This window comes from Gavialis gangeticus, unplaced genomic scaffold (assembly GCF_001723915.1).
Source record: "Gavialis gangeticus isolate Ggan-Ray unplaced genomic scaffold, GavGan_comp1, whole genome shotgun sequence".
Taxonomy (NCBI): domain Eukaryota; kingdom Metazoa; phylum Chordata; order Crocodylia; family Gavialidae; genus Gavialis; species Gavialis gangeticus.
This window is the reverse complement of record NW_017728991.1, coordinates 1,143,329-1,154,785: the sequence shown is the minus strand read 5'-3', so window position 1 is coordinate 1,154,785 and position 11,457 is coordinate 1,143,329. Positions and strand designations below refer to the sequence as shown.

At 56.5% G+C, this 11,457-nt stretch overlaps 1 protein-coding gene across 4 annotated transcripts in view; it reads right to left on the bottom strand.

Annotated features, from left to right (window-relative positions):
* Positions 1-11,450, bottom strand: part of BAIAP2 (BAI1 associated protein 2) — a 107,279-nt gene extending 95,829 nt beyond the window's left edge. For all 4 annotated transcript variants that reach the window (XM_019515689.1, XM_019515651.1, XM_019515662.1 and 1 more), the window contains exon 1: positions 11,353-11,450. In XM_019515689.1, coding sequence (XP_019371234.1) covers positions 11,353-11,424 — 72 coding nt within the window. In that variant the 5' untranslated portion in view covers positions 11,425-11,450. The remainder of the gene's footprint in view (positions 1-11,352) is intronic.
* Between the last annotated feature and the right edge of the window lie 7 nt (positions 11,451-11,457).

Sequence of the window (11,457 nt, the reverse complement as noted above, 5' to 3'; positions counted from 1 at the left end):
TCAGGCCACAGCTGGAGTACTGCATCCAGTTCTGTGCGCCCCATTTCAGGAGGGATGTGGACAACATTGAAAGGGTCCAGAGGAGGCCACCTGCATGATCCGGGGACAACAGGGCAGACCCTACAATGAAAGACTGCGGGACCTGAACCTGTTCAGCTTTCACAAGAGAAGGCTGAGGGGGGACCTGGTGACCATCTATAAACTCACTAGTGGGGACCAGAAGGGTTTGGGAGAGACCTTGTTTCCCCGAGCACCCCCCATATAACAAGGAATAACGGCCACAAGTTGTTGGAGAGGAGGTTTAGATTAGACATCCATAAGAACTACTTCACGGTCAGGGCGGCCAGGAGCTGGAACCAACTTCCAAGGGAAGTGGTGCTGGCTCCTACCCTGGGGGTCTTTAAGAAGAGGCTTGATGCCTACCTGGCTGGAGTCATCTGAGCCCAGTTTTTCTCCTGCCGGGGGGGGGGTCAGACTTGAAGATCTACAGGGTCCTTCTGACCCGAATTCTACAATTCTATGAACATCTAGTTGGTCTAATAAAGATATCACCTCTGCCACGAGCTCCGATTCCTGGTCTACGATGTCTTTATGTGCAAGCTTTCGGGCACAGATGCAACGAATGCAAAGATTGTAAAATTCCTTCTAGGTGGACATAAAAATTCCTATTTGTAGACAAGGTTCTTTGGGTAAATCTGATATCTTTTATTAGACCAACTCAAAATAAATGCCTGTGTCTCCTTTAAATTGGCCTAGCCCTAATATGTGACCATTCCCCCAGGGGAGTGGGGGGTCTCCCAGCTTTCACATCCACTCGACCCGTGGTGCTAGAGCATGCAGCCAACTGCTGCACGCTGCCGGCAGGGGAGGGGACCAAGACAGACAGACACCGATGTGGAGTAAGCTGATTAAGCATCTGTCACCTCATTTTAAGCTAGCCAAAACACTATAAAGCTCATTTTCTGCCTGAGGCATTTTTAGCCTTGGTTCCTGCTGCCTGGTCTTTTGAGAATGCGACCGTTTAATTTGCTGCTGGAGATACATCCACCGCGCCGCTGATCAAACAGCGTCGGCCGGGGGTTTGCCTTCTCGGAGATCAGAGCAGCAGGTTATTAATACCAATAAGCAACAACCTCTTTGCGGGCTGCACTGGGGCAGCCAGGCTGCAGTTTCACGCTCTCTCTTGCGGTCACACCGTGGACCTCAGGGTCTGTTAGCTCAGGAATTCGTTTTAATCCTCCGAGTCATTCACGGCGATGGCTGTGCTCCAGCACAGTGCCCGGGAGGGCAGGGAGCACTGAACCCTGCCATCCGGGCAAGGCAGGGACCAGCTCGATCTAAGAGTGGGCTGAGAAGGTGTCCAGAAAGGCCAAAAGACCCAAGCCACTGAGACCAATCCTCAGCCTAACCGAGATCCTGCTGCAATGTTTCACCATGAATTCCCTTCACCGTCATATATACATATAGATATCTACATATGAGATAGCTGGGGCTGGCCCTGCTTGGAGCAGAGGGTTGGACTACATGTGACCTCTGGAGGTCCCTTCCAACCTGAATTTTCTAGGATTTTGATTTTTTATGATCACCCTCTGGCAGCGTAGTAGGCCAGTACTTTGCTCCGGGCTTTGACTCTCACGTCACCGAACGCATGTTGTCTTTCACAGGGCAAGAGCTTCGTTATGCAGGACTCCTAACAGGGGAAGTTAGATTACTGGGCGAAGCGCACATTTTACTACTGATTCAGGCTGTTGGCCGACCTGGGTAGGCAAGTCCAAATAATTAGTGGCAACAGCTATAGAACAGTGTGCAGCAATGAGAGAACAAGCCTGGACCAATAGCATAAAGTGAACCCATAGCAACAAGCTACTCCATGGTTTATCTTCCAGAATTGTAACAGAAAATTAGCTAGGAGAATTTAATTAACAGCAAGGCAAAGAGCATCCCTGTATGATTCCCTAGCCATATTCAACGCATGTGGATTTTGGCAGAAAGTTTTGCCAGGAAGTTACTATAACTTCCTAGAAAATCAAAATAAGTGCATTTCCCTTCGGCCCCCACCCCACGGCCTCTGCTGCACTTGCGAGGGTCTGGAAAGGGTCTAGAAGAAGCAGCAAGTCCCATCCCTGTCCTCCACTTGACGAGCGCAGCGCGGCCACGATTACTCCAGACACAGCCATTAAGCGCTACGCGCTCCTGCCATTAGTCAGCCCGGCCCCGGCAATTGGAGGCTGCATAACATTTACACAGAAGAAACGCTGCCAGGATTTCTGCAGGGAAGGGTTTTAAAATAAATTTGCTAGGTTAACTGCAATAAAAAACAATCGATACCGAAAATGATTTTGTGCAGCAAAGTCTACAAGGAGAGATATAGATCTGATCAAAGGGAAACGTCCCTAGATGCCTGGAACCGATATGCGATAAATAATTCAGGCAGGACCCAGAGATGGAAAGTGCTACCCGCGAGCAAAGCTAACAGACGCCCCCGCACCCCCTTCTAACTCCTTCCCACGGGCCGCGGCAAGTCGAGCTGCAAGGCCGAGCGCAGACAGCGCCCTTCCCAAGTGAAGCTACGGGGGCTGCAGACAAAACCCAGCTCCGTGGGCTCCTGGGTGAATGCTGCCGACCCCAAATCTCCCTTCTGGGACCGCTGTGTTGGTGCAACGGCACGGGTGCCAGCAGCACAGGGATGCCCGACTCCCAGGTGAAACATCTGCTGACCGAGAAGGGACCCGGCACCGTGGCTCAGCCCTGGATGCGCCTGGGTGAACCACGTTACAGAACAACCTCAGACATCGCTCTTTCACCTCGAAGGACAAGTTTCAAGCCGCTCTGGTACGAGTGACAACAATGGCAAATAAAGCGAGGGGCGATGCCTGGCAGGAAGGGGCCAATTGCCACGTAACAACGAGAACAAAGCAGGCCAGCGCCTCATCGGCTCAATGCAAGCCGTGAGACCTCTCACAGAGTGCCTGCCAGTGGCAAAGATGGTTTTGGAGGGGCTCCTGTTGTCCTAGGGAGGGGGTGTTTAATGAAGCAGGAATATAGACCCCAAACAAAGCCAGCAAGCTCCTCTTGCTTCCACAGCCCCCTTTTGACGCCACGTGGGGAGGGCAGGCGGGCTTCTCCGGCACGCACGTGCCTGTAGCTCAGGCAGGAGGATCGGTGCCCGGGAATCGAAGAGACACCCGTGTAAAGGAAAAGAGAGAGGCTCCGAAACAAACCCCGGTCGGCTCGCCTGCAGCCTGCTCGAACAACGGCTTCATGCCCCGGGAGTCCTCCGGCAAAACTCCTGAGCTATTTTTAGCGGAGCGCATGGCGCAACGCCGGAGGAAGTGGCTCTCGAATGAGCACTCCCGAAACTGGGCTTGCCGGGCCGCCAAGCGAGAGAGGGCTGACAGATGCGAGCACAGCCCCGGCCCTTGGCACGCAGGGTTGACCATGGAGGTTTGCCCCACCCCTCTCGTCGAAAGAGAGGAGCCCCCCGGCCAAAGCCGACGCAGCGAGGGAAACTAAGTCAAGGTCTGTAGGAGTCCCTGGAGCCCTGCTCCCATCGGCAGGGTTTGTAGGAGGGCGCAAAGCCAATGTTCTCTGCAACCCTGGGAATGAAAGCAAGCCGCATTCTTGCTCGAATTGTGCTCCATCAGCACCACCCACAAGTTGTTTGCCTTCCACGTGCTGCCTGGGCAGAGTTGGGAAAACACAAAAAAACCTGGCAGCAAAAGGTTGGAAGGGCTTTGTTTTGTTCCACCGCACCGAGTGTCCCGGGGAATGCCTCTGCGCTCGCTGGGCTTCTTATGGCTTTATTCAGCTGCCAAAAACCAAACTAATGCAAAGCACGAGGTCTCCAGGACGGGAAAATGGGGGAGAAACGAAGGCCCCGGGTCTGTCAGAACAAGTCTCCTCTCCTCGCTCTCAGCTGCTACAGGATCCCTCCTGGGGCAGCCAGCACAGGCTGGGGCTGCTCTGACGAGCTCCTTAGAGAGATCAGCAGCCCTCCCTGCCCCCTTGATACAAGGGCAGGAAATAAAAGCCCCGCGCGTCTCTCTCCACAGCTTTGCCAGCTGAAGGGGGAGGAGGCTCGCTCTGAACCCTGTTGCTACGGTCGCTCCACCTGCCCCCAAGGCTGAGCACGGAGTAAAAGCCCCACTTCACGCTGCTCCAAGGGAGATGGCGAACGAGCACTGGAGCCCTGGCCATCAGGAGACGGGACGCTGCGACCTGGGCGCCTTAGAGCAGGATCAAGTAGGGGCCCTGCAGCAGGAGCAAGGGAGGAGGAGGCTGTTTTGCATTACACGGGTCAACACGGTTGTGCATTGCTGTGCCCTACCATGCGTCAGAGCATGTCAGGACCTGGCCCGCTTCACCCAGGTCCTTCAGCGATTACAGTCAGGGCTCATTTTCGGACGGCCAGAGCATACCGCCTCCAGCCGTAGCCCTGCACGGCCCCACGGCCCCCGAGCGGACAGCTGCAAGGACGGGGTGCCCGCATATCAGGCTGCAAGCAGCACCGCTCATGCCTAGTCGGTGGGCTACCTTGGGCAGGTCATTTCTGCACTGGCCTCAGCCCCTCCAGGCTGCAGAAAAGCAGTAATTCCTGCTGGTAGCACAAGGGGCAATGACCAAAGATGAACGGGAGGCCGCTGGTGCAAGGAACTTGGTTTTCCCGGCTGGTGGAGACATTTTAGACCCTGGCCAGGTTCCCTACAGCCACCTGCATCTGCCTGATGACGACTGCAGCTCTGTATTTCTGCAGCCCGCCCATGACAAGATGTGGCAGGACTATAAACGGACCTGAGCTGTATGGACTTTTGATTGCTAAATGGTCATTCCTTCCTCAGGATCCCATCCCATTAGCTCAGTATTCATATTTAACACCTGAGCCACCCTTGGCTGTTGTTTCCATCCCGGCGTGTCCCACCCTGTGCAGTCACAACAACGCTCGGCAGTTTCAATGGGCCGAGTTTCTTCTTGGAGGAGAAACTCCACCATGCTCATTGCTAAACCTAATCCCTGGTATAAGCAGGCTCCGTAAACGCCTCCCATTTCCCCTGCCTCACCCAAGTGGCTGGGGTAAGTTATATAACTGGGAGCAACATGGGTGTCCAGGTAGGGCAAACAGTCATCCTCCTGGCATCTGGGGCCAGCTGCAGCATTGCACAAGGTCAGCGCACCAGAGGCTTGTGTCCTCCTCCACATGCAGCCGGGCTGGAGGGCACCCAGCGCTGACCCCAGGGACTGCAAAGGGCTGCTGTGCAGGTGCAAGCCCTGCAATGATAACATTTACCCCTGGGGACCGGTAGCAAGATTTGGGCTCGCCAGGATGTCTGCTGGAAGGGTGACCCATAAGCACAGGCCCCAGGCAAAGAAATGCCACACGCGCACAGCCACCCTGGGAGTCTTGTCCCAGGCTTGATGAGCTGTCAAGTCCTCCCCAGTCGTAGCTGTCAGAGAGATGATCTGGGATTTCCATTGCCTGGCCCACCCCTAGCTGGAAAGATCAGATTTGCTCCACAGCCCTGAACCCATGGTGCTGTGCCCTGGGCCCTGCGCTCACACTGGCCTGCAGTATTTATGGGGCAGACGCGGCAGTCTGTGCCCTTAGCTACGTCTGATCAATCTAAGACGCCCGTTCTCCTCAGCATCCAACGTGGCTGCCCTGGAGCCTGCCGGTGATACACACTCCCATGCACATCCAGCAGGAAGAGATGCACGCGCCCATGCATATGGTGCACAACCAGTGGGAAGAGAGGCAGCAGGACAGCAAACACAGCTCTCCCCACATGGTGCGGAGGCCCTCGGCTTCGCTCGCACAGCAGGATGCTGATTTTCTCTATGAAAGGCTGGTACCACTGTGGATGGATGGTCTGGAAAAGAGGCTGGCCAGCAACACAATATAGTGAAGACCAACGCAGCCAGAGCAGCCTACAGACCGCAGACAGCAATGGCCAGCAGCTGCTTTGGCCCCAGAGGTGGCTGCACTTCTGTGGTGCCAACCGCAGGTCATTTCGGAAACACTTTGGGATGGGAGATGCTCTGAAGGTACATATCATCCACCTCCTGCTTTCCGCAGGCCATTCATTTAGAGTTTCCCCATTATATACTGAGGCCAAGGACTCCCCCACAACAAAACCCAGCAGCAACTGAGTAATGATATAAAGGCAGGGGGAAGAGCAGGTACAAAAGCCATTCCCTGCACTGCCGGCATCCTTCAGCTTTCCCTTTGCCGCATGCTGACCTCCGGCTCAGCCCCAGCTCTCCTGTTTCATCTGCATGAGGCCCACAAGGGAGTCACTACGCCGGGAGCTACAGGAGGTGAATGCAGCCAATACGGGCACCCACAAGCCTGTGCTGAGGGTGCCCCCATTGCAGCCTCCTGCCCTCCGAATCAACGTGCAGCCACCCTGCCCCAGGGATGCAGCAACAATTCAGCAGAGCAAGGCTGAGGCGAGTGAGCCCCCCTGCCCTCAGCGGCACAAGCCCCAGGCTCTGCTAAGGTTTCTCAAAAAGCTGCTTGAGAGCAGGGGACTGAGCGGCGCTCCCCAGCGAGGTCCTGGCTCTGCTCCTTGGCGCATCCACAAGGCTGCACGCGACAGGTCTCAGCCCACGCAGGTCAGCCCCCGTCTGCGTCCCCGCACGATGCAAGGCCAACAGCACGTCCGAAAGCTCCTGGCCCAGCTTGCCCACATGCCATCTGGTATTCAAGCCAGCATCAGCATGGTTCATGTCTCCACGCGCCTCTTCCCTCGCTACTGCGGCATCGCTCCAAGCCGCTATCTCCATCTCCTCTGGCCGGAAAACAGTTTCCGACACCTCTGCTGCTGGCAGCCACTTATGCAAGACATGAATAAGAAATACCATCTTCACTGAAACCGGCAGCCCTCAGCCCTGGCACAAAGGAGCACGCTGCCACTGCCACATCCCCGGGGCTGTCAGGAAACGAATCCTGCAGGGCCAGGCTATTTCCTCCCACGATCCTAAGAGCTCACCACGTGCCCTGGGGCAGCTCCTCTTCTCAGCAGCTGCCCCACAGCCCCTTGCAACGCGGGCACAGGGCAGCCACGTGAGCCGTGGCGCTGTGCATCTCAGCATGCCAGCCCTGGATGCTGGGATACTGGCCATGCAGCCGATGGGACCCGTGCACGATGGCAGCTTGCTAATCCTAGCCACGCGGTGATGCCACGGCACAGCTCGGTACCATGTGCTGACAAGCATGCAAATGCACAGGCCTGAGGTTAGCAGGAAGCACAGAGGTGGCTTTCATCGATAGCTTCTCTATTTGCCTACTGCTTCTTGCAACGCAAATTCTCTCAGCCAGGGAGGACAGCACAATGCATGAAACACGAGGTGGTGTTGGATGGCTGCTGGGGTGAAGCTTCCTTCCCCTGCCAGCCCACATGTCCATCCCTCCCCCCTATTTCCCCTCTGATTCACTTGAATGAGAATCTCGCCCCTTCCCTCTGGACTCAGAGATAATGAGGCAATAGGCTGTTATGCTAGCAATGACATTTATTACTTCTGATGTGTAGCAAATGACTATCAGGAATTATGCCTCCATTCACTCAAGACAATTAGATTTTTTTTTAGAATCCTTCTTCGACGTGGATCCTTTCATAAACCCTCACAAAAAAAACCGCCCTGCCATCTGAAGAGATCATTTTAAAATTAAATGGAAACTGGACTGCGGCTTCCAGTAATGCCATCCATCACCGCTGGATACAGCCTTGTCTTCAGGGGAAGAAAAACAGTCGCTAGTCGATCTCTCTTACTTTCTCCAAACACAAACTCCCTGCCGGCTACTCAGCACCGAATAAGTGCTTTTCGTCCCTGGTTTCCGTGAAGCCGAGACCTGAGCAGAGCTCACCCCTTTCACCTGGCAGGTGTGAAGTTTCCCACGTCCCCTCTTCCTTGCAGTGGGGCTCTGCTCCCAGCCAGGGCAGCAGCTGTGTGGTTGCAATGGGGTCCGCACAGATGAATCAGCACGGGGGAAGTGGGATTACGTTGGTGGAAGGTGCCAGCTTCCTCCAGCTCTCTCTGTAATTACTACACATGTGTAGGCAGCTGATTGTAGTGGCAGCATTGGCGAGGGGGAGGCTGACAGCTCCTCCACCATCTCATTAGTGCAATCATTGGGAAGGCGAGCACTGGCTCTGGGAAATCGTTACGGAGGGTCTTCCTAATCAGCATGCCGGGGGAAAAGGCTGGGCGCAGGGCAGAGGGCAGGGGTTCACTTGACACAAGAAATGAATGCCAGCCCCGGACCTCAAAGTGGAGGGGGGAAGGCATCAGGGTGGCAGCGCCAACCAGCTCCAGCTGGGCCAGCAGCAAGATGGCACTGATGGCTGGATGGGGTGGGGGCCAAATTGTCTCTCTCTCAGCCTTTGAGCACAAAAGGGGAGTCCCTTCCCTGTCCTGGACACAGAGGTTTGCAGTTTGCTCGCTGCACAGGGATGGCAAAAGACCCAAAATTCTCCATTTGCTCCGGATGGTTTCCCTCCTCCCCAGCCTCCCAAAGCCACATTCTGGGTACTGCAGAAAGCCCAGCAGAGCCAGCGGCCCCATGGTGCTTCAGCAAAGAGTCAAGACCAGCTTGTGAGATGCTCTTCCTCTCACCTATGAAACCCTGGTGCTTAGGCAGCTTTAGGGAGCCCACGCTGCCTACAAACGCTAGCAGGTTTTCAGCAAGGAAGGCAGAAACAACGGGGTTGTTCAAGATGAGGCATGCGGCTGTCCCAGGGCTTCAGCTGCGCTTTGCGCTCGGCGAGGATGGCTGGATTATGGTTGTTATAAGGGGGCTTCACCAGGACGGGTGACATGAACCCTAGTGCCAGTGCTAGCTTAGGGGATGAGAAATGAGAAACGTGCAGCAGGGAAACGGCGTCATTTCCGCCACGCCAACACATGGCTCTCCTCCTCAGCAGCACGCCCAGCTTTCACTCAAACAGCTCGGCCGCAATCCCAACGGCTTGGGGGGGCCCCTCATCACGTTTCTTAGCTAGTTTCTTTGAAAAGTTTGCTCAGAGGGGCCAACAAATGTCCGACTCCCACGAGGGTCCCAGGCATGTCCTCCCAGCTCCCCGTCGCCACGAGGCGAGAGGAGACTTGTCTTCATAAAGGACAAAGCGAGCCTTACTCGCCAGGAAGGTAAAAGTTAATCCCATCTGCAAGAGTGATGCGCTCCCTTCATCCCAGCCCCACATCTGCACACCCTCCGCCTGTGAGCCCCCTTCATCCCCAAGTAGCTGGAACAGTCCTAAACCCTCAGACGGGGTCCCAGATCTCGCTTTGGGGATCGTGAGACATGGCACCACTGTCCGCCATGGGGTTTTGTCCACTAACACGATGGGCAGCAAACCAGTTAATTGCACTGGTATCAAACTGGCCAACTCAAGCTTCAGAGTCAACGCGCCGTGGAGGCACCTCTGGAAGCATCACGGCTCTTCTCAGGCCAAGAGAGGACTGGGCATGAACCCACCCGGGTCGGGCTGGAAAGGCGACGGGAGCTGCCTTCCAGCCACAAAACAGCACTCCCATGCCCAGTGCTCCCTTCCAGTCCCCAGCCCGCCTGCTCACACAACACAGGAGCCGGGGAACCACCCGGGCCCAGCACCAGCGCTGGGGAGGCCACGCCAACATTCACGCTTTCCTTCTCAAGGAAATCAATAGCTGAAGCCGTGCTGGGTGGTGCTCAAAAGCTAACCCCTCCCTGCTACCTCCCTCCTGGCCTGGGCACACACGCAGCTTAAAATGAAGTTGGGTTTTGCAAGTGCCAAAGCAAACAGGGCCAGGCTATCACGTGGTCACGGCAAACATGCCTCTCAGGAAGTTCATTACAGGGCTGAGCACAGGTTCCCAGAGAAATTGTTACCTGCACGGCAAACATGCTATTAGCCCGGCGCTCCAAAGACAACAGCCACTGAGTCACCAGCCGAAGCTGCACGGAGACTGACCGGTACCAATCAGCCCATTTTAAAGGCCGGCCAGCCGAGTTGACTTGTCCCAGCAGCTATTGTCCCTCTGTTTGTACAGCTTAAGCATATACAACCCGGCCGGCTGATTAGCACGACACTCCCATCTCGGGGAACAAGGGTGCTTTCATGCTGCGCAATGGGCAACGGCGCCGTGCTAACGGGGAAAAGTGCCGTGCGCCTGTATGACCCAGGCCTAAGGAGAAGCAACAGGCGCTTGAATTCGGCAAAATGGAGTCCGGGGGACACCTGCAACACCGATCCTGTCACCACCAAATGAGCCCACACTCCCATTGCCGGGAAGCCTCAGGCGCGCTCTGCATTCACCCCAGACAAGGAGGGGGTTCGAGTTCCTCGCCCTGGCGAAAACCGCTGCATTGAGTGGCCCTGAACCCCGCCGGGCTCACAAGGAAAAGGTTTGCTCCAGGGTCTTGGAGGCTCCTGGGCCTAATCATTTCCCTCCCACCATTTTGCTCACAAATCACTGCCATCCCTGGCTGTTTGCAAGGCAGGCAACGGTGCAAGAGCTGGGGCTGAGCGCACGGCAGCCCACCCTACATCCCGGCTGGGAGACATTTCGTAGAGTCGGTCACAGGACTCCAACTACTCGCTGCCTCCGCCCTCCTTCCCACCCGGGAGAAACACTTCCATGGCGAGACCCAGAAAAGAGAAACGTCGCGGAAACTCCCCGAATTTGCAGACCCCCGAGTCGCGGGCCCGGTGCTACCTGGCAGCGCCCTCCTAACTACATGCAGGCACCCAACTAGCATGGGGCCCTTGCTCCAAGTCCTTCCCGCCAACTAAAATGTTCTTTAATCCCAAATGCATCGGTGCAGCAGCATCAGACTGGCGAGGAAGGAGAGTGGGGGATAAACAGCCTGTCTCTACCGCTCCCAACTACAGAACTAGCTTCCCCGGCGTGCGCGGTCCTCCGCCTCCCCTGCAGCCCATGCCAGCCCGCACCGGAGCCCGTCTCCGGGGCAGCCGTGAGACGGTTTCAGCACACGTTCCCACACAGGAAGGTCCATAATTGTTGGAAACAATTAAAAAACTGTTGCTTGGCGAAGGGCTGGGAGATTTTACTCGGTGGCCGTGAGCCAGCACCGCTCCGTAAAGGCGAGCTCTGCCCGTCCCTGCGGCCAGCTCGGCTCCCGGAGCCGGCTCGAAGTGGAGGGAAGCCTGAAAAGCCGCCCTGAAGGACCCGGCCCGACGGGACTGCCCAGCCCGACAGCGGAGAGCACGGCAGGGCGATGCCGACGGGAAAAGCGCTACGCAAAGCTGAGCCCGGGCAGGGGCGGCGAAGGGGGCACGAGCCCGGAGGGGAGCGACTCCCCCGCGGCCCTGTCCCCCCGGAGAAGCTGCCGCCAAGGCACCTGTTGCGGCTCACCTTGTACACGTTCTCCGTGAGCCGGTGCACCTCGTCGGAGCGCGACATGCCGGCCGACGCGGGCAGCACCATGGGCGGGCGGGCGCGGAGCGGAACGGGGCCGGG